This window comes from Thermobia domestica, chromosome 9 (genome assembly GCF_964235325.1).
Source record: "Thermobia domestica chromosome 9, izTheDome1.hap1.1, whole genome shotgun sequence".
NCBI lineage: Eukaryota > Metazoa > Arthropoda > Insecta > Zygentoma > Lepismatidae > Thermobia > Thermobia domestica.
Window position 1 is genome coordinate 120,817,426 of NC_137462.1, and position 23,438 is coordinate 120,840,863.

At 37.8% G+C, this 23,438-nt stretch overlaps 1 protein-coding gene across 1 annotated transcript in view; it reads right to left on the reverse strand.

The window, feature by feature from the left end:
• Window positions 1-14,003: 14,003 nt before the first annotated feature.
• LOC145694977 (leucine-rich repeat-containing protein 58) overlaps window positions 14,004-23,438 on the reverse strand; it is a 38,762-nt gene continuing 29,327 nt past the window's right edge. The window contains exon 4 of the mRNA XM_081771798.1: window positions 14,004-14,884. Coding sequence (XP_081627924.1) covers window positions 14,715-14,884 — 170 coding nt within the window. The 3' untranslated portion in view covers window positions 14,004-14,714. The remainder of the gene's footprint in view (window positions 14,885-23,438) is intronic.

Here is a 23,438-nt window from a genome sequence, read left to right on the forward strand (position 1 = left end):
TTCCCGGTTTCAATATTTATCGCCATAGAACACAAATGTTAATATATAGTGACAAGTGGTTGACTGGGCGACACCCTGTAAACAATTCAGGGTATCAGGAGAACATACCATCACAACCCGCAACACTCTGCCAAAACTAGAAGTGATTGAAATTTACTGCTGCCGGTTTCAATACTGATTTCCGTAGAGCAAAAACTAAGAGATATCGAAATGCAGATACTTGCAATCGATTCAGCGTCCCAGGGTAGGTTCTATCTTTTCCTTTGACTCTCATTGAATCCGGAAATGGTTCAAATTAACCATTTCCGGTTTAAACCTTTATCACCGTAAAACGAAAAACTAAGGTAGCAAGTAATGATTTTTTTTTTTTTTTTTTATGGATTCAGCGTTCGGGGAACATCCTATCTTCGATCGTATCAATTTATTGGAGCCAGTAGTTATACTACTTCAAGTTTGAGTATTGAATTCCCAGTTTGGAAGTCTGCTGTAGTTCCACACTGCGAAACGTTACTCACTTGTTTGATATTTGGTGTAAATTTAAAATTTGTGCAAAGTCGCATGTGATATATTAACCAAATAAAACATATATTTGTGATAATTCTGTGTTCTCTTTAGGATTCAGTTTTTAATTGCAGGAGTAAGTGCTCTAAAGTGTCCCACCTATCCATTTAAAAACTAAAGAATAGACGATGAATTGTAAAGAGCATGGGTAAGAAATATAAGCCAAAAAACACTCTCGCACTCTCTCTCTCTCTCTCTCTCTCTCTCTCTCTCTCTCTCTCTCTCAGTTACCGGATCACCGGCCGTCGCCCGAATTACCCAGGTTCGAAATAGATTCTACAATTAATGAATTAAATCTACAGACTTTTATATAAAATAACGTATAATTAACCATGTATATCATTTACGTCTCATATGTTATACGTAGTTATTAGTTATTTACGAGGGTTAGGTGTCAATTGTAACAAAAGACTAGGTTTAAATTCTCTTCATTGTTGCATCTGTATTATCGCAGGGCAACAACTGTTTTTATTTAATGATTTGTCAAAGGTAAACTTAGTTTCCATGAATAAGATCTGTAGATATCTGTTGTGAAAATCAATATCAACACTTGATAGGGAGAGCAGTAACAGTTAATGTAAATTATGGAGTATGTTTCCAAGGAACCAGATTCACCAAACCTGTTCACAATAATGCAATATATTGTCGCTGTACTAGTCAGTAATGCACAAATCGAATGAGTATTTAGTGAAACAAAAGTTTTGTGGTCAGATGATGAAATGTGAACAAAACTAACGATGGGCGTAATTTTTGTTCAAATGAATTTGAAAATGACATGTGAAGATTCTCACAAAAGTGTTTTGGAAAATGGGACTCTTCTTGACGCGGCGAGAAGCTCTGAAAAATATGAATGCTAAGGGTAGGTATCTATAATCACTAATTTATTTTTAGTTAGTTCAGTACGATTTACATTTTGTTAGTAATTGTGCTAGTGTTCGTAGTGTGCAATAGTACTTATAAATGTTAGAAGTAACCGTGGTAATACAGTAAACATGCAAAAATCTTCAGTCTCTAATTTGGGTACCAAATCACACGTACACTTCAATTCAGTGTGACAACTCATAAGTCTCTGTACGTTAGGAAGTCTGGATACGACACAAGATTTCATTCGAACTCAAGAAGAAACCATTCCCTTTCTCTTTTCCAAGGAACTTGGATGCTATCAAATGCACTGTTCTTCTTGAGAAGAATATAAAAGATTCTACAATGACATTTGAAAGACCACCTATCACCAATACATAATCTCTTTCCAGCCTTAGAAAAAAGTAGATGTAAACAAACCCGCCTGACTACCAGTGAGTCGATGACCAGTGATTGGTTGTTGGTCTCACTGCACTAGTATCCTACCGCAATGTAATCCCTACTAAAATAACATTTTCGTATAAAGATATCTAAATTTATCCTGCATTTTGTGATAAAGAAGCAATGTATATAATATTTAACAGATGTAGCTTTATTTCAACCTCACCAGTACTTGAACATATAGTATTTACTGCGCATGCGTATGCGTTTTCACACCGACCCCGCTCATTTGAAATTGCAGAATGCAGAGTTCCATGGCGTCCATATTTGTCTCGTGTTATAAAACTCAAGAGGACAACAAGAACAGAGGCAATCTCGTTTATATAAAACTTGAGAAAATGCGTATTTCCAACATAGCAGTAGTCAGTGTCAGTACGTTAATTATTTACCAACCAACCGTAGTCTTATACTTTGGAAGTTATGCGACGATCGTAAGCTAGCAGACGATCTTGCTGTTCACGTCTCTCGCTGCCAAAGCACGTGTGAGCCGCGGAGTAATATATTTCGCTTTGTTTATGTCTACTTTGTTCTAAGGCTGGAAAGACTATAGCAGTGCTTCAAGTAGTCCAGTATGATCCGGATGCGTATAGGAACGTTAGAATTCGAGCAGGTAAATTTACCACGCAGGGATGCCTATAAGTGGGTTTTAGGGCGCACGTCGCGCCCTTGAGAGTATTTGAGGAGAGATAATTTGTCATCGAATGGTAAATTTTGGGGGATTGCGCCTATACAATTGCGGTATCCCTGTTAAATAAGTAGAAACATTAAATTAGTCTGATCTTGATCTTCGAAATTCACTCGTTGCAAAAGTGTCAAATTTATTTGTATTTTTCCATCTATTAAACTAATGTCTCCATAATGTGAGAAAAGAAACGTAAAGTGATATGACAATTGACCCTGGTATAACCAACAAGTATTTTATTTCTGAAGTTTTAATCGCAGATAGTAACTGCATGTAGGTTTTTTTTTTTTCTTTTCCTATATACGTTATATGGTCAGATTTGTGTCGCAATTTTAAAAGATTTTGGTATTATAAACCCGTGACGGAGGACTTCGGCCCCATTTTAAATACTGTTACACAAGAAACTTCTGATTGTGAAGTCTAAAATATTCATAATATCCACGATTGCAAACAGTAATAACTCATTAAATAATATGCACATACATGAAAGTGATATCAAAAGAAAGAGAAAACCAAAGGTTCTGTTCTCTTTCATTACATATTTATTATTTTACAGATTATAGATGCTCTATGTGAACCCCTTTTGTAACTCGACATACATCAAGCCTTTAATCGAACTTCTGCAAAACAGTTGTAACATTTCACTTCGACGGATGCAACGGCTTTTGTAAAACGTAGTCTAAGATCATTTAATGTAGCTGATGGACTTTTCTCTGACAAAATCCTACAAAAAAGTCATGCAAGATAAGGTCAGGGAAGAATCACGTCCAATCAACTTGTGAGTGCAGCCGGGTGATTTTCGCTTACAAATGAAACCTCATGGCTAGTACTACCAACGAATGTTGTGCTGTATTAAGGTGGTCCTCGTTTTTCGACTTCCGAGATTGTTTTTAGTCTCGTCACCTAAAATAGTTCCACATTCAATCAAAGTAACCCATGAGAATTTTTATCTCCATTTCATCCATAAGTCATACATGAAGCTCGAAGGAAGACGAGGGTATGAATCGGGCACGTCAATAAATAGATATAAAGAAATAGCTATTACATACTAAAAGACAATTAACGTTATGGTATTGTATATGAGAAAATTACACTATACAATCTACAAGCTGCATTTAGCAGATAGTTATTCATCTACTGAATGAGAACAATTGTCCAATAGATACTTCTTTGTAACTGATTTAAATACATTCATTGATTCAATGTTGCGAATATCTTTGGGGAGGTTATTATATAATGTTGGACCTAAGTATATGGGACCGTTTTGAAACAATGCTGTACGGTGATTTTGAATGTGGATCTTTTCCCTATATCTAGTATTATGACAGTGAAAGTTTCCTTTATTGGCAAAGAATGTATTAAGATTTTGGCGCGTGAAAATTAATAACTGTAATATATAAAGACATGGCAGTGGTAATATTTGTAGTCCTATAAAAAGTTTTTTACATGGATCGTATACTCTCGCATTCGCTAATACTCTAACAACTTTTTTTTTTTAAATACGGAAGATTAAGTTACATCTTGAATCATTTCCCCAGAAGATAATGCCATACATTAACAAAGAGTGAAAGATCCCGTCGCGGTAATTAGTAATTTTTCTGAATGGGAAGATAATGTTTATGTAATTGGTATTGTAATTTTGTTATTTCTTTATTATTATTATTATTATTATTATTATTATTATTATTATTATTAATAATAATAATAATATAACCACAATGGAAAGAATAAGTAACATAGTCGAAGGTATTTACAGGAACAGAAAAGATATAGAGTATGTCAGATGTTCCTTAGGTTTACACATGAACGCAATAATATTATTACATTTATGTATTTACAGATAGAATTATCATTTTATGACAAGAAATGGAATATAAAGATTTGTTAGCTGATAACAGTAATACATTTTGTTTCGCCCTTCTTCTAAGTAGAAAGGTGAGGTAACATCTTAAATAGGATCGTTCTCGTGACTAGCGATCCCTATTGTAAGTTCGATCACTATTTGCAATTTGTGCACAGCTAGGAACAATTGCTTGGAACTCATTTTTGGCTCATACTCCGGTTGGGGCGATTTGTTTTAAAAAATTGTTCCTATTGTTAAAAAATTTTAATAAGGTAGTAAGGACGTGTTTAGCCCTTATGTGTTCATCAATTCTTGTCCAAACACGTTACTTGCCAGACAGTTACGAAGGTTGATAAGGATGACGTAATTTTGTTTTGTTGGCATTTCACCTGTAAAGGAAGTTGTCTCAACTCAGACCCAGAGAAATCGAATATTATTCATGTTAGTATACATCAGAAGTATCAGTTTTGTAATTATAAAAATTGCCTGACTTGCCACAGCCACAATCGAACTCGCGTCCCCTACATTATGAAACTAGCGCTTAAGCCATTACTCTAAGACATCACTATTCTGGGAGAAGGAAAAAATGGAGCTGTGGTGAATTCAGTAATTACACACTTTTGCGATCCCAGTGTAATAATGCTGAAACATTCTGATTTCAATCATGATAAAATAGTAAAGTATTATGCAGAAAGAATAGTCCAGAGAAGTCAACTTTAAATTGACAACTCATATGTACGGAGGCGCTGTCGTATGCTCTCGCCTCGGGCCCTGATTTTTCACCGCACGGCATTGGACAGATACTTATATTGATTGGAATCTGGTGTTTCAGGGCACTGGATTACTTTTTTAAGTAATTAATTTAAAGATCCTTCCTCAGTACCTTGTTTCCTATTTTGACGCGTTTTACTCACTTTTACAGTTTTCCCACTCTCTTTAAGAACAGGGAGAAAAACAGAAACATGGAGGACAGTAAAAATCACAAACACTATTCGCATGTTCTTCTCTTGCCTGAAGTAAAACAAAATATGATGAACATGCAATTTTTGGTCTTCCATTTTCTATGTGGTGTCAAATCCAGAGTTGGAGTGGGTCAAATTGATCGAGTTTACTGAGTGGGTCAGTGGCTCAATAGCATGTGACCCACTGCGACCCATCATCCACCGTGACTCACTACTCACTATGACGCACTCTAACCCACCGACCCTCTCTGCTCACTGCATTGTAGAGAGCATCTTCTGCTGCGACAAAACGGCAATGAACCACAAAATTACTCCCCCAAAATATGTTAAATTGCCTATGTGTGTGATTTGTTTACATTAAGGTGTCTAAAAAGCACTAAAAAGTACCCCGGAGAGGGCTCGAACCACCAACCTTATAATTACTGAGCGGGTGTTCTTCCGACTTCGCCACAGAGGCGATGAAGGAGACGTCGCTTGTAAAGGGATAAATCGTTTAGATCTTTTTAATTTGGACAGTCAAAGTGCTCTTTTAACTGTATATATGAGACGATAACTGTTTTGGGATAAAATGCGTTAGCCATGTAATTTAATAACAAAATGACGCGTGTCTATTTACTTTATTTCATAGTTCTCCCACCCACACTTTCTAATGATCGACGACATTTGCCATCTAAATTCATACAACTATCGCACTCAAAATTTTTCACTTCATAATGTTGAGGCAGAGGTTATTCTTGACCCCCGAAGCTCACTTTAGGAACAATTCGTCAGGAAAAAAATAATATATAATAATAGCCGCATGCACATGACTGGCGATAGTTCGTGTTGGTCCCCTTGCGATTCTCCGCGATGAATCGAAGGAGCGCGGACCAAAACGAAGTCCTTGCTGCTACGCGGTGGTGACTTCAACACCCCGACGCGAGATATCTGTTTCGACTCGACAAAACCCTGCTAGCAGTGGGATACTAGCGGCAATCCTTCTACTCGTCGCTATATTGAGGATCGACGTTTACCCGCAAGTAGGCCACTAGGTGTTGGTGACTTTTACAGCATGGGCTAGGTCCATGTTTCATATAACCTCGCTGCTGAAAGGGACGTTAAACTCAAAATCAACTCAACAAAAATTACAGTGTTTCGCATCATATATCCATATATGCTTACCATGCGCTTTATAATAATTGCTGAAGTTTGTTTATTATATGGAGCGCTTAGAGCACAGGGCAATCAACCCACAAAGCTGCGAGAAAAATAGACATAAAATTTGTAATGTAAGTTTGTGTGTGTTGGTCTACGTACCTTGATTTGGGACTTTCAAATTTCATCCGCTTTTCCACTGAAAAGTATCGATAATTCAACAAGGAAATAATTAGACCATGATAATTTAATTGAAATTCATCGTAATTATTGTAACAGAGCACTGCTTGAGGGATTGACTGTAGAAATTCAAACTCCGATTACTTAGAATTTGACAACCTGGTTTTATTACAAGTATACTCTTTAATCGGTAGAAAAGAAGACGTGGGTCAGTTGATGTGTTTTGGTGGGTCCGTGGTTCATGATGGGTGGTGGGTCGAAGTGGGTCGTGGTGGGTAGTGGTTCAGATTGGGCCAAGATGGGTGGTGGATCATGGGTCAGAGTGGGTCGCTGAGGGTGGTGGGTCGTTTTCATTGACCCACGCCATCTCTGATCAAATCTGTAAAACCAAACCAAACAAAGAGCAATATTATTACACGAAACACTCAACGTCTTAGCTATTCATGACAAACTATTGCATGATCCGATTAACTCTAGTATATCCACAAGCCATCATTTGTCATATTTTACCGAAATACGTTATGACTTTTCTGACGACCTGATACTTTAAATGTTGTTAAAATGCAAAGTTCATTGATCTCATCACTTATTCACTTATTTTCTTATGATCATCACAGCCTTTAGAGTACTTCCCGTAGATATAGAAAGGTGAAATGTAGTATCCAGGCTTGGTGTAGCGTGCAAGTAAACAAATGAAAAGCAACATGATATTTCCCTCCTCCAAACCTCTTAAAGTAGAGTGTGTCGATTATTCAACAAAAAGACTTGAAATCCAATAAGAAACTTCATAAAACATAAAATATGTAGCCAAGTCTCGACTTTGCAATAATAATCTTATATATAAAAGAGAACGCACAAATCCTTTGTTCCCTCATCACGCTAATACGGCTGAACCAATTTCTTTCATTTTTGGGGGGTTATTAGGATTTGGACCCTAGATGGTTTTTATCATATCACTTTAATTTTTAATTACCAGTGTCTTGAGATAATTGACCATTCAAGTGTCCATAACGTACAAATCCTTTGTTAGTTCATCATAGGTAAAAATAAACGTATTTATATGCAACCCGCATGACCGTGTCACTCGGCGGGTTAACATAAATGACAGGCGATATAATGTTAACATTTACTGCAATCTTCTATGGTTTTTATCATATCACTTGAAAGCGAAAAAGTAAAAATTATCTAAGTAACAAAGTTTATTGCGTTCCGGGGTGACCGCAGCGAAGCGGGGTGAACGCTGCTAGTAAAATAATAAAGGAATAACAGGATTATAAAATCAATTACGTAAACGATACCTTCTAATCAAGAAAAAAATGATTGCCAAGACGCAGGGCCGTAACTTGAAACCGCCACTGGCCCTAGGGAAGCTCCACGCCGTTCGAGGGGGGCCCGTTTTAAGACAAAATTGTCTTACTCCATATACGATAAGAACATGAAATTATAACTGAAGCATCAAACAGGTTCACTACATTACATAAACAGAACAGCATACAAAAGGTAAATAAAACAAAAACAAAAACGAAATGAAATCTTTGAGTTTTACGTCCCACGGTTATGCCGGTTAGGCTAAAGGAGACGGTGATGATGAGTAATAAATGAAATGGTGGAATGAAGAAAGTGGGAGGAAACGGGAGAACCCCGAGAAAACCCACGCACACGTTGTTTGTCCACCACAAAGTTCACTTGGCGGGGGCTGGGATCGAACCCGGGACCCCTAGCACCAGAGGTGAACGCTCTACCACTGAGCCACCGCGGCCCCAAAACAAAAACGAGTCGTGGGCCCATTTCAGTAAAAAATGTCTACTATTAGGGACCCTAGAAATAATATATACTCGTATATTATTGTCAGATTTGTCAATATTGTCCCCTTAATTAATTTGTCGTGTATGGAACGGGTCCAGGGGCATAACTAACGACCCCGCAGACCTCCGGGGACCCATAAAGAGAAAGAGAAGGGTGGAAAGATGGGTCCCAAGAATTAGGAATACGACTTTTTCTAGGGGGCGCAAATACGTGTATTAATGCTTGCCCCCCCCCAGAAAAATCTAAGTTACGGCGCTGCCACGACGGGATTCGAACCCGTGTCTCTGCCATACGAGATTCATAATTTGCCAATCTACCACAAATTTCTCATACAAAGATAAAACAATAAACTAGTAGTTACGGAAGATAAAAATAGAACTTTCGTTTTCTACACTTGTTGATGCAATTCAAAGAATGCGAAAATAATGTCTGGCGCAGGCACGTAGCCAAGGGGTGGGTCCGGGGTCCGTATCCCTCCCTTCGAGACCAGAAATGAAAAAAAATTAAGAATAGATGAAATAAAAAGAAACGAGGAAAAGAAGAACCAGTCTTAAAAATATAAAGCTACAGCAAGCGTTTGGTTACTCTTTCTTATGAGGAGCTTTGTATGGGGGAAATAGGGGGGGAGTAAAGTTAAAAATGGATATTATTGTAACGGAGCATTCTGAATTGCATCTAGCTCTATGCTAATCCTATGGACTACAAATGACGATCTGATAGAGTCTCAGGTAGAACTTAAGAAATACTAATAATCCCCAATAATATGAGCCTGACAACATAGGTTCCAGTGACACTTATTAAAGAAATTTTCAATTTCGCGGCAACACTAATCCATTTCGCGACAAGATGTTTTCATTGCCGAAAGAGATCTCGTTGCTATCCTTAATGGCATTAAACGAAGACAAGAAAAAGAAGAAAAGGCAAGAAGAACCGAGTTCGAAAGACCTCGGAGGACTATATCTTTCTCAATTTTTTAATATTCTTTTACCCGAGATTTCTTCATAGTTTGTTACTAAAATACTAACATATCCTCATTTTATTGTCCTAACAAACTAATATGGGTACGTTGTCAGTAAAATAGTTTAGATTCATTGAGCCTTTTGTGGGTAACCACAATATTTCATGTCACGCTCCCTCATTACAAAATCCAAGGTACACGAACCAAAATATTTTACCAGTAAAATAGTTTAGAATGACCCAGCCCCTGGTGTGATAACCTCAATATTTCATCACGGATACCCGCTATTACGAAATCTTGGCTACGTGACTGACTGCCGGCTTGCATTTTTGCGGATTCCAAGAATTTCAGATATCCTCTGATCTTTATTGACCGATACAGATAGGACATCAAGAGTCATGACCTACATATAGCGGAAATTAATGCCAACTGCTATCAGCCTTCGTGGCCGAGCGTACTAGGGCAACACTCTAGTAATGAAAATAGTTTTTGCGTGGGTTCGAACCCTACCCAAGGATTTTTTTTAAATTTTCATAACACTTTTTTCACTAAAATAAGCTTGCAGTTTTACTATACGGATCCATAATAATAATAATAATAATAGCAGCAGTAGTAGTAGAAGTAGTAGTAGTAGAAGAAACGGGTTGGAAGCCCCGCAGGGGTTGGTTAGGTTCTGTTCTCTTGCTCAAATTTTTCTGTACATTTTACATGACCAACTTCAAACAGCTGGCTAGGGTAGCGCGCGAATACTGAAACTCTTGGGATCGGCGTAAATGCTGCCGGCTTTTCCTCTTTTGGAAATTAGAAGGTACGTTGAGGAAGAATAGTAGTAATGTAAATCGGGAGCAGTTAAAAACGATAAGGTAATCTCAACTTGAATAACGTTTCGTGATATTTTGCTCATTGACGAAGATCTATATAACTTGTTTTTGAGTTATATAAGAAGGAAATCTCGAGTAAGTCATTGTGACACTCATAAGGAACGTCTTATTATAGTATGTATATAGTCTTACATGCAACGATTTTAACTAGCTAAAAGTTTAGATGAAAGGTGAAGTGACGCGGTAGGTGAGTGGTTAAGAATATTGAACTTCTATTCGGCAGACCCCGGTTCGAATCCCGGCCAGGTTGAAAATTTTTCAAATATTTCAATTTCAATACATACTCAGTGTGACAAGAAAGATCTCTTCTTCAGAAAGAAAATGCTGTTGGAATGAGGAGAATTGGAGAAGTTCTCTTAATGGAGGCAATCATTTACAAACTTATTTCCAGCAGTTGTTCTAGATTTGATATTTTCAGCTACTTTCAAACATTTCCTGATAAATGCATGGTCAGTATTTATATTTCTGTAAACATAAAGTATATAAAGAAATAATACATTACATACACAGCAATATTGAGATTAATATATGGTGTTCTTTGGAAAACACGATCCGAACCATATAGATTCATCTTAGAATGGAGAACTGTTTCGTTAGTCACTTACTTTACAATTTTACCTGAATAAACACCTGAATCAGGTCTACCAACTGCTGTCAGTGTCGCAAAAATTTACGTGTAAGTTGGGTTGCATCTGTCTAGGCATTATCACAACTGCAAATTACCTGGACCCCATTCCATGTCGTAAACGTCGCCAACACCTAGTGGCCCACTTGCCGGTAAATGTCGATCGTCACTATAGCGACGCGTCGAAGGACTGCCGCTAGTGTGCCACTGGCGGCAGGGTTTCGTCGAGTCGATCGAGATATCTCGAGTCGGGGTATTGAGGTTACCACCGCGTAGCAGCGAGGACTTAATTTTAGTCCGCGCTTCTTCGATTTGTCGCGGAGAATCGCGAAGGGACCAATACAAACTATCGCCAGTCATGTGCATGCGGTTATTATTACATATTTTTCCTGACGAATTGTTCCTAAAGTAGCTACGGGGGTCAAGAGTAACCCTTGGCTCTACTTCATAAAGTGGAAAATCTTGAGATGAGTGCGTATAATTGTATGAATTTAGATGACAACTGTAGCCGATCATTTGAAAGTTAATATGGGAGAACCATGAAATAAAGTAAATAGATGTGCATCATTTTGTTATAAAATTACATGGCGAACGGATTCTATCTTATCTCGATCGGTTATCGTTGAATATAAATGATTACAGGAGCACTCTGATTAGCCAAATTAAAAATACCTCAAGGATTTATGCCTCTACAAGTGACTGTTTCTTCATTGCCTTTGTGGCCAAGTCGGAAGAGCACGCATCTAGTAATCTAAAGGTTGGTGGTTTGTGCCCAGCCCGGACACTTTTTTTTTTAGTGTTTTTCAGACTCTCCTTAATGTAAACAAATTACGCATATAGCGATTTAATATTTTGGGGGAGTAATTTTGTTGTTCATTGACATTTCGTCGCGTCTCTGCCGCTGGTGGTATAATTTTCGAATCGGAAGTGGGGCCACCGTGGATCGTCGCTGCGGGGCCGCCAATTTTTGGCGATATATCTCTAGTTGCCCATCGGTGGTGCACCGACGCTTATGGCATGGGGCAGTAATGGATTTAGAGCGCTTAGGGGGGGAGATACTTTTGTGGCTGGGTGTACAATCAAGGAGTTGGCAGCCCGAAGAAGTTTGCAGCATCCATATGATAATACAATTCTTCACTCCGGTAGCTTTTTGACTAGGCAGCGGCAAATTTTGCTGCAATCATTTTACATTTGTCAGTCAGAAAGAGTTCACTAAGCCAGCAACGTTCCTATGAGATCGCTTTAACAAAGCACAGACAATTCCTGGGACACACAAATTTCACGCGTTCATTCCCACAACTTCAGATACTCCCAATTTTCCGTCAAGGTATTTTCGTATTTCCAGAGTTCATTGAAACAGACACTCACCAAATTCGATGACAAACTGGCAGTGGCAGACATAAGTGAATGCATAGCTACAATCTATAACAGATAGTGACTGGCGTATATTTTGGGGAAAGATAAAGTGACAATGAAGTTGATCTATCATGTTTTACACATTCTGGAAAGCTAAATGTTCTTTGGATTCGTGCAGTGCATGTACTGTGTAAGGTAAACCACGTGCCCTTAACAGACCGATTAAATGTTCATTGCCTGGCAAAGGTATAGTCACAACCGAAAAAGTCAAAAGTTTACTCCAAACTATCAAAAGTTGTAAACAGTATCCAGAGAAGATTTGAACTTCCAAATATACACAGAAACCTGGTCAGTGTTCTTTGACACTGGCATGTCAAATTGATTTTATAGATCCTTATTTCTTTCATGTTTTTATGAACATCATGAATTAATGTGACTTTTATCTCTGCATTTGGAAGTGGAAACTTGTAACAAATGATCGCATGATGATCCCAAAATAAAATTTTCGGGATACATTCATGACAGAGTAATTTTTACATTTTTGTGAAAATGTTCAAAATGCGGCTTTTTGAGAAAATCAAATTGAAAATTTTGTTTTTTCGAAAAAAGATTTTTTTTTAAATCTATAGTATTATATGCTCTTTTCATAAGCTTTAAAATGACATATTAACTAACGTCTTAGGTCCTTTAGGTCAGCCATAAATGCCAATCGAACAGATATCATTCACGCAATTTTTGGTAAGTTTTGAAAACGGTGGGGGTCTGTAATTTCGAAACCAGTTCACAAATCAACTAAAGCTCCGCTTGTTCCACACTGATGATAGCGCTCAGAAAATAAAATATCACTGTAATCTGTAAGGTTCGATCCGAAATCGTGTGTCAATTTGACGTGGAATGGCTCAATACATTATGAAGTCTTCATCAATTACACGTAATAAGCAAACATAGCTCCTCCTAAATCCAAACCTTTCTTCCGTAATGTAATCATTTGTTCTCTATACATCCTCCTATTCAAAATTCAAAGCACAATTTTTGCTGAGTGCGGTGTGAAATGGGGCGAGTTGTGCAGTGTTCGCATCTTTCTGGGTTTAGTTAAATTTGTTGATCTTATCTTTGTTGTGTTCCTAAGAATTCTAGTAACTACTCTCTCGCTTTATATAGTACTTATAGTTAATGCAATTCTTTCTTCCCGCTTCGCCATTTTTTAAGTAACTCAATTGGAATATTATCTATTCTAGTTGTCTTTCTATTCATCACCTCACATGTTGCTTTCCCCAAGTATCATACACACTTATTTATTTGTTTTTCTCTTCTGACATCTATATTATGCGGTCTGTTCCTCTTCATACAAATTCTCAATTATTCTTACCATCTTCCTAAAATTGTCCCAACCGCTGTCTTTCCATTCTTATTTTTCACTCTCACGATAACACTTTCTTGTTTTCTACACATTTCCTGTATCTATGTACCTACTTCTGCTCTTGGCTTTTTTATTTTGAAAAAAAAAGAAAGAAAGAAAGAATCCTTCAATTGATCTGTTTCCCTTTTGTAATTCTTATTTAATTTACTGTTTATATTTTACCTCTCCTTGGTATTGTACTGTTTTGAACCTCTATTCTGTATGCCTCTTCGTTATGTCCTCATATATATTATAGAAACTGCTTAATGGTAACGTACTAAGTAATTAAAATAAAGCAATAAAACTGTATAAAGTCTTCTATCCAAAATAATTTATTGACATTAATTTACATGTTCCTTCTAAGCACATTAGAAAGTTTCAGTACTGCACTGAATTAGTACCAATTTTCACAGCCATATTGATGTATTTCAGATAAAACCTTCAACTTTACTTTGTATAACAAAATAACACCATAAGAGATTTTTATCCTCTTAAACCATTTGAATACATGTTTAACTATAAAACTGAAGATACATTGTTAAGTTTTCATTTCCTTACTGATAAAAAATAAATATATTTCCAATTTTAAGAAGCTGTCCTGCTAACAACTCATTGGTCAGACTTTATCATCCTCAAATTTAGTTACTCCAATGAAAGTAACAGAATGGTTAATGGTAACTTACAAACTCACTTTTTTAACACTTTCTTTAATAAGCTCAATTTGAACAATATACAGAGTAACGCAAAATTAATCTCTATTTGTTTTTCCTATTTGCATATACAATAATAAAAGCATAATTGCAACATTAAAAAGAAAGTACATTATTAGACTTCCGTTAAACTGCATCAGATATAGAGAGGTGAAGAACAGAAAAGTAAAAATAAAGCAAAAATTAAACTTTTCCTTTCTCCCTACTTTTTCCCCTTCCTATTTCTTAAAGCGATTTGATCAAAGAATTTACAGTGTACCTTTTATGTTAATTTCTTTATGCATTATCCTATGCGAATAATAATATAATTAGTTTTCAACCAAGCAAAACCTTCTTCACCATTTTGTCACTCGCCGGCATGTCCTCTGTTTCAGACCGGCTTTCAATGCATTTCGATGAGCACAAGTACTGAAGAAGAGGAATCCTATATTTCCCACAAAAATCCACGAATTTTATGTGCTCCACTCGAGTATCAAAGAAAACACCTGAAAATACAAAGCAATCTTTAAGCAATAAAATTCTAACTAAAACTAACTCTACAACTTATCATACAGCCGCCACGAGAAAAACATTTCCATTTTACTCTAGCCTGTATAAAGACAATTTATCCTAGACCCCTGTTACCTCCCAAAGACACAGTTTTATATTATCCTCCCACTTTCTCTTTGATCTTCCAAAATGACTGTTTTTTTTTTTTTTTCCTAGAATTATATTCATCCCATGTGTTATCCGTGCGTGCGAACAATGGTCCGCCCGTCTTACATGTCTCAACTTTATTATTTCTATGATATTCAGTAACTTTGCATATAATGTGAAGTTTAGCGTTAGGTTAGCTTTCTAACTTCACCAGTTTCTTTTCTTTTAGCATCAAATATTTTTCTCAAAGCTTTTATTTTCCAAAGTCCTCAGTCCTTATTTTTTCTTGATTTGGTTCTTATTTGTTAGCACTAGACAAAGGGTATCCAAGGAGAAGGTAATAGGTTGGAATTTGGAGTCTTTCATCACTTACTCGTCTCTAGCACATATAGGGTTGGTTTCTTCCAGTAATTGAGCAGAGGAAATTATAATGATTAGTGTGGAAGCTTGGAATTTATTCCTGGTGTGATCAGTGTCCTGAACAAGAACACAGGACGACTCCTTCCTTAGAGATCAGAAGTTAGCCGTATATAACAACCCTTATCCATATAAAAAATCTTGTAAGAAACATAAAGCAAACACTATTTTACGATCCTTTTGTGGTAAAATATTCAGAAGCACAATAGTCTCCCATTTGGCGAAAGCTTATTCTACGACAAAGTGCATATTTCCGATCGCCACTGGTGACCAAATACAAGGGTCGTTCAAGGTTGACCAGGATTTTCGTACGTAAATTATTGATGAACAGCCGGATCATGATGAAACTTGCAGGTGACGTAATGTATTCCTCCTTGAGTAAGTAACGCCCGGCATGATGTGTTTGGCGCATGCGCAGCAGTTGCAGCGAACATGGCGGTAAGCAGCGTGTGTGTGGCTGTGGAGCAGCGGTGTGTAATCAAATTTCTTGTGAAGGAGACAGTTAAACCAGCTGAGATTTTTTTTAGAAGATTGCAAGCACAGATGGTGAACAAACGATGTCACGGACAAGAGTGTAGAATGGTGTGAACAGTTTCGCGAAGGACGGGAGCTGGTGACAAATGAAGCGTATGGACACATTCGCCCGACTGCAGTCACACCAGTGTATATCGCATGTCTTGAGCAAATGATTAATGCCCAATATTACTTCACATCGTTACTCCTGTATGAAAGTCCATTCGCAAGAAAAGACCTGGGATGTTGTCTGGAAATGTCATTCTTCTCCATGACAATGCCCGCCCTCACACGGCCAATGCGACAACAACAACTCTGGCCGAAATGCACTGGGAAGTTCTGCCCCATCCACCCTACAGTTCACATTTAGCCCCCAGTGATTATCATTTGTTTGCACCCCTTAAAGACCATCTGGGAGGGAAGAACTTCACGACAGATGAAGCACTGCGGAACGATGTCCTCCAGTGGCTACGACAACAACCAAGTTCTTTCTACACCAAAGGAATCACGGAGCTGCCACAACGATGGCAACGGTGCCTCGACGCACACGGAGAATACTTTGATAAGCTGACATAGTTTGGTGCTTCTTGTGCTATCTGTTTCCTCTGAAGAAATAAAAGTCCCGGTCAACCTAGAACGACCCTTGTATTTTACTCTGGCGACAGAAATTTGGTGTTTATTTTATATTCGAAAAATGGGTGTCCAAACTGATCTACCTACTGGATTCAGACCTGAAATTTCACTTTATCGAATAACAGATCTACATAAAGAAATTAAGAAACAATAACATTTATTCAGATGTTACCAAATCAAAATTTAGCGACTAACTTCTACACTGTTTGAGCCATAAATGTCTGAAGGCATCAGAGTCATATATTATCATTATTATTTATTCGCACTGAGTTTGGTGATTCCTGCTGACAATATAGTCTACATTACCCTATATTAGCCTAAAACCATAAAACTGAAAGAAATACTTGAATAATTTTTCATTCTTTAGGTAGATCGGTATAGTGATATCTGTAAACTTTGAATGCTAATATACACCTGTTTGATACTGCACAGATTCAGACGAGATTGGCACTATTTTATTACCCACATACTTATAAGCCAGTAAAAATAAATGAATGAGTATAAGTACTTCTTGCGTAACTTTTAAGTGTGGCAATATTAGTTAATAAGTTATACACAGAGTTTCTTACACCTGTATTAACTTAAATAGTATTATAACTAGTAGACGAGGAATTTTAGGAAAATCGACCTTACAAATTAGAAGGAAGTTGAGACTAGGCACAATTGTTCATTAGCTCATACTAATGAAAATACTAAAAGTCCTCTAAATCCAACTTGTGCTTCGGCCACCATCTTGGAAAATGGTGGCCAAATTTATGTTTTTTGGGAATTACTTGAAAACCGTTACACATACCAAAAAATTTCAAGGGACAAAAAATATTCTTCATACGATAACAAACATTTTTATATATAACATTTTATTGTAGGACAAAAAAAAAATTACACAAGATTGAAGATCACAAATTTTGAATGTTATTGAACAGGGTTGGCTGGTTTAAACCAGCTTTTTTTTTTTTTTCAAAAAAAAAAACTGATTTTTTTTTAAAAATGCTTTAAATCGTGTGAACTTCATGGTGACGTTTCCACATATCAGACCATCTGCATTAGTTTTATCTCCTTTTCAGCTTTTAATTAAGGTGTCCCATGTTCAATTCTCGGTCGAACCACAACCCTTCTTTCAATTGTAAATCAATAGCGGTTTGGATGTTAACTTTACGCGAAAGTCTTCTTGATAACCTCGGTATTACGTAAGGGTGTTAAGCATGAACATACGAAACGAAACCAAATTGTATATTTCTGCTTGCCTGAATGCCAAGGCTGATTATAAAACAGCCAAGGTTGCTTAAATATATTGATAGAAATTGGCAAAATTTATCAGCTGCCTACGTAACTTCCAGCATTAGCTTGGATTGGACTTTGTTTTAATTTTATTGGATATCTACATACTAAATTTGTAGCGTACTGATTATGATACGTTGACCTTAAAATTTTACATGCAAAGCAATAACGGGATGCTTTCCATTTAAAGTAACAACAGGATTTCCTCAATGGCTAAAGAGGGAGTTTCCCGATTTATATATAATTTTGTATAGTGTTTTCACTTGTATAACTATCTTTTTGTCCTTCTGAAATGACTCTTGACAATTATATTAACAAGTATGTAAAGATCAATACAACGTATTTTTATCGGGAGTCTTTCGTGAGTGAGTCGGCAGACTCATTGCATTTGTGGCCAATTAGTCCCGGTTTCGAGTCCAAATGGAGGACAGTTTCTCTCGGATGTAAGCCGAGAAGCGGTTTCGATTCCGCTTTAAGCTTATGAACCCCTTCCAGTATAACCCTGTTGATGTATAATAACACCAAGGCGAAACAAACTTATTTCTGTCCATATGTAATATAAATACATAGAGCAAATTATTTAAACAAAACAAAACAAAACAAAACAAAACAAAACAAAAAAAAAACTGGTTTAAACAAGTTTTTTTTTTCAATAAAACCATGGTTTTTGCCAACCCTGTTATTAAGGATATGCAAAATTCAAGTAGATTTTTCTAGTATACGAGGGTCACTACGAAAGTTTTGAGATGTGAAATAACTTACGTACCAGTACTTAAAATCAATTTAACACTTACATTCTCTCAAAGTATTCACCATTACACTGTACACACTTTTGCATCCTCGAAAACCACTTTTGGAAGCAGTGTTGCCAGTCTTTTTCTTCAAGTGTTGAAAGTTCATTCTCGTGACTACAGCTTCTTCAGGGCTGCAAAATCTCTTCCCACGCATGCGATCTTTGATCCTGGGGAACAGAAAAATTCAAACGGGGCCAGGTCAGGGCTATATGGCGGACGAGTCATAAGTTTGACCTCCGTAGATTCTAAAATCTGAATTGTGATGTTGGCCGTGTGTGCGGACGCGTTGTCATGATGAAGCAGGATCCCACGCAATCCAATTCTTGGACGCCGTTCCCGAAGCTTCTGGAACACTTTTGTTAGGCAAACAGTGGTGTACCACTGAACAGTAACAGTCCTTTGTTCTTCAAGTGGAACACTTGCAACATGGCCAGATTTGGAGAAGAAAGCTGCGACCATCTTCTTCCCCACACTTCGCGGTCGCTTCACTTTCGTGGGTGGATTTTCGTCTGGAAAGGTCCAAACTGTAAACTGGCGTTTATTTTCAGGGTCAAATTAATAGATCCAAGTCTCATTACCAGTAACAATGTCAGAGACGCGTCGAGAATTGCTTCCATCAACTCTTGTAAGCATTTCTTCACACCATTCCACACGCATGCGCTTCTGTTGTTCAGTCAAAGTGTGAGGCACCCAACGAGATGAAACCTTCCTGAGCCGAAGATGATCATGAAGAATTTTTGTTACTGCTGGTGATCCAATGTTCACTGTAGATTCAATGTCCTTGAAAGTTGTTCGAGGATTTTCTCGAATCATTTGTTCCACAGCGGCAATGTTTTCATCTGACACAGCTGTTGCCGGACGTCCAGCACTCTCTTCATCTTTAAGCGATGTCCGGCCTCTTCTGAATTCACCAAACCACCGAAAAATTGTAGCATGGGAAGGATCAAGGTCCCCAAATGCCCCCTACAAACGGTCAAGGCTTTGTGTCTCGTTCAAACCACTTTTGAAATCGTAAAGGATCATTGTCCGAAAATGCTCCCTTTCGAGCTCCATTCTAGACAGCCGAATATTGCTCACATCAACAAACAAGTGAAGGTGATACAGCCACGCCGATAAGCAAGTCGAGTTGAAACTTGTTTCGCTTCTTCGCTCTGGATACCACTACCGATCGCAATTGTTGGAATTCAAATACTGTGCCACAACAATGCGTATCTCAAAACTTTCGTAGTGACCCTCGTAATTGTTATTATTATGAAATATTTTCTTCTTACCAGAATAATTTAGTCCTGAGAGGTATCAAATAGTATTCCCAGTGATGAATTCTCACAATCTGTTCCATGACACTGTCCATATATCAGTGGCGCAACTAGACTAGCTGTCGCCCGGGGCTAAACTCACTTTATTGCCCCCTCCCCGACCAATCAAACCAAAACGCCCCCGGCTACACCTGGTATTGGTGTCTCTCAGTAATTTTCTTATTCCAATTTAATTCAAGTGGTAATGCTTGATTTTAAAATTGTGGTACATAATATAACTGTCAGTACAAGATAAAACACCAAACTAATTAGTATTTGATTGCCAAATAACCTGAGATTAGCATGCTTGACGTATTCTTATAGTCTTATCATAATAACTATAAATTAAAATGTTTTTGGAACTATATCGGGATGTGCATATGTGCAGAATGAATCAACAGTCTGTTGCTTTAGAATAGCATAATTGTGACAAACAGTCACGCTATTGCCTCGAGTATTATACTCGGCATTTTGCAAATCTCTTAAATCGATATAACTTAAATGAAAACACAAAGCCTGGAACTAAAATTTAAATTTGCAGGTCTGTCCTCAAAACAACTTTGAAGCTAACTTATGCTCTATGGGTATGATCCTAAGGTTTGTGAGTCGGTGTTGTTTTGTTAAGTTTCTGAGGTATTTTTTTTAATGACCTTTAGTTTGCTAGAACTCCTTTCTTGCCTTATAGTGAAAATAACATATTTGCCCAGTTCTGCGCTTTCCCCAATCCGGCACCCAGGCATAAGCCCCTTCCTCCCTTAGTTATGTCACTGCCACATATCGCTAAGTACAACATTCCTGAGTGTACACACTTCCATGTTTTTGTAATCCTACTTTGCAGTTGCACGAAATGAGGTTGAGCAGTTCTAATGGAGTTGCTTCCTTTATAATAGGGATAGATCTGAGTGATCCTCTTATCATTTTCGAACCCCAATCGATTAGTTCCAAACAGTTCCCCAACCATTCCTGAACCTGTAAGTATACTCTGTAGTAATGTTGCTCTGCAGCTGTGCTGGTTGGAGGAAGCATGCCAGTTGAAAAAATGTACCTACAGGTAGTTTCTTTCTTGCCGCTGTACGATTGTACCTAAAGTATCGCAACTCGTCTACTGTATTTGATTTTGATCCATAAAATTTTAACAAAATCTTTTCTGCAGCAGCTTTGATAGCTTCTTTTTTGATATTCCCTTCGTTGAATATTTTCATCTTTTCTTAATTCTTCATGCTCCTGAAGAAGTCTGTGCTTCTGTGTTATGATGTATACTTGTTACATTAATTCCAGTGAAATCCGTGAACGCTTCGGCTATTTCAGTACAAGTTGGAGTTAATGAAACCCATCTCTGAAGAGTAGAATCTGTGATTTCTCGGTCATGTATAAATCTATCAATGATCTTAAAGCTACGCATTAAAATCTGTTCAATGCACATCATTGATTTTCCAGAGCAAAATCTATCAGTCCGCCTTATGGAAAAGTAACCTTATGAGTCTTTCGAAGTCCTGAAATAATATTCTGTTCGTTATAAAAAGATGCAAGTGTGTACACTCACAAGGGAACCTTCCGAAAATGATAGTTGCAGTGAAAGATGTGACCTATGCCAATTGAAAGAGCTGTAACAGAGATGTTCATTCCCAAAAAATTAGCTGCCCATAGCAATAGGTTCAAGAAACATAAGGGGTGGAAGTTCGGGAAACAGCAAGGTTGGACAAGGGGGGGGAAAGTGCAAATTCCGCAAAAAAGGGAGGGCACGGCAAAATACAATGCTGACAAGTGATGTATAGAAAGAGACTTGCCACAATAGGGAACAAATGAAGGCCACCAGTGGGGTTAACAGTGTTGCCAACTGCAATGAAAAGTGCATGTTTTGCAAAGAGCACTATATGAAGTGAGTGCAATATTCAGTGTCAATCTGTCATGTAGAACAGAAGATATGACGTGTATAATCAGTGGTTCAATCTAACAAAAGAGAATAGAAATAAACAGAAGTAAGAAAAATACGGAAAAGACGGAGTTGGCCATAATGCGCCACATTTGATCACGAGCTGTGCATATTAGAATGAACAAAACAAGAAAGCACCAACTATGCAGGAAACCGACGTACCTAGAGTCGAAAAGAAAAACGAGTTCCAAAGTTGGAAGCACTGGCCATGAAAATCCAGACAATTCTAATATAGTTAGGCCACTCTCTTCACAAAAAGAAAATTCCGGCAACAGGCATTAGCCTTCGCATCATTTGTACATGCTCGTCCACATTGTTCGAAGAGACAATCGTCCAAACAGAAGATACATTTGCAGTGAGCACAACGGAATACTACCAATCCGTCACACATGGTACAATGATCGCCTGTGAATGTCTCGAAACAGTGCTCTAGAGTGTCGGAACCTTTGGTGGTGTTTCTATCACATATCCACACCTGTAGAAAGCAAATATAATCAAAGGCTTGATCTGCTGTGTGTTGCTGTCTGCAGTACTATCACCGCCTATATGTTATATCCAGAGTGTCCCACCTAACTCTGCGATTGAAATAAGTTTCAAAGCGAAAAAAATGTGACACATCCAGTTGTGCAGGAATGTGCCCATGTCAGCGGGCGACAAACTTTTGTGAGACGCAAGTGCCCCCAAGTCCCCATCATAGGGTCCCAGGGGCCAACTTCAAAATTTCAAATAGCACCATCGGTCGAGTTATATTTCTTTCGATAAATCTTGGAATATGCAACAACGCATATCAGAAATATTTACTATATGGGATTTCAAAATGGCCGCCAAAAATATCTGCACGGTGACAAGAACAAGTGCACTTTTGGCTGCCATTTTGAAACCCGTGCTTCATATAGCAAATGTTTCTTATAGGCGGTGTTGTATCTATCCAGAGAAATATCATCCGCCCCCTGTTCCCATTTGAAATGTTGCGGTTGACCCCTCGAGCCTTATGATGGGGGCCCTGGGGGACTTGCTTCTTACAAAGTTTTCTTGGCCCTCGACATGAGTACATTCGTGTGCAATTGGATTTGCAACATCTCTTTTCGCTTTGCAGCAATTTGAGATCACGATGTTCGATGCCATGTTAAGACACAACATATATTTGTGGCGGCCATTTTGAAAAACATGCTTCATATAGCAAATGTTTCCTATAGGTGTTGTTACACATTCCATGATCTATCGAGAGAGGTAACACTCGGTCCCTGTTGCCATTTGAAAGTTTGAAGTTGGCTCCTGGGGCCCTATGATGGGGATCCTAGGGGCACTTGCTTCTCACAGACTTTTATCACCCCCTGACATTGGTACATTTCTGCACAACTGGATCCGTCACATTTTTGTTCATTTCGAAAATCTTTCAGGTCACAAAGTTTGGTGGGACACCCTGTATATTCCCACATACGACCCAACCATGACAATGTTCACTACTTCTATTATCGGTTGTTGCCCGATCGGTTGTTGAACCATTTCATGTTCCCCGACTTGACATTGCCTCAATCAC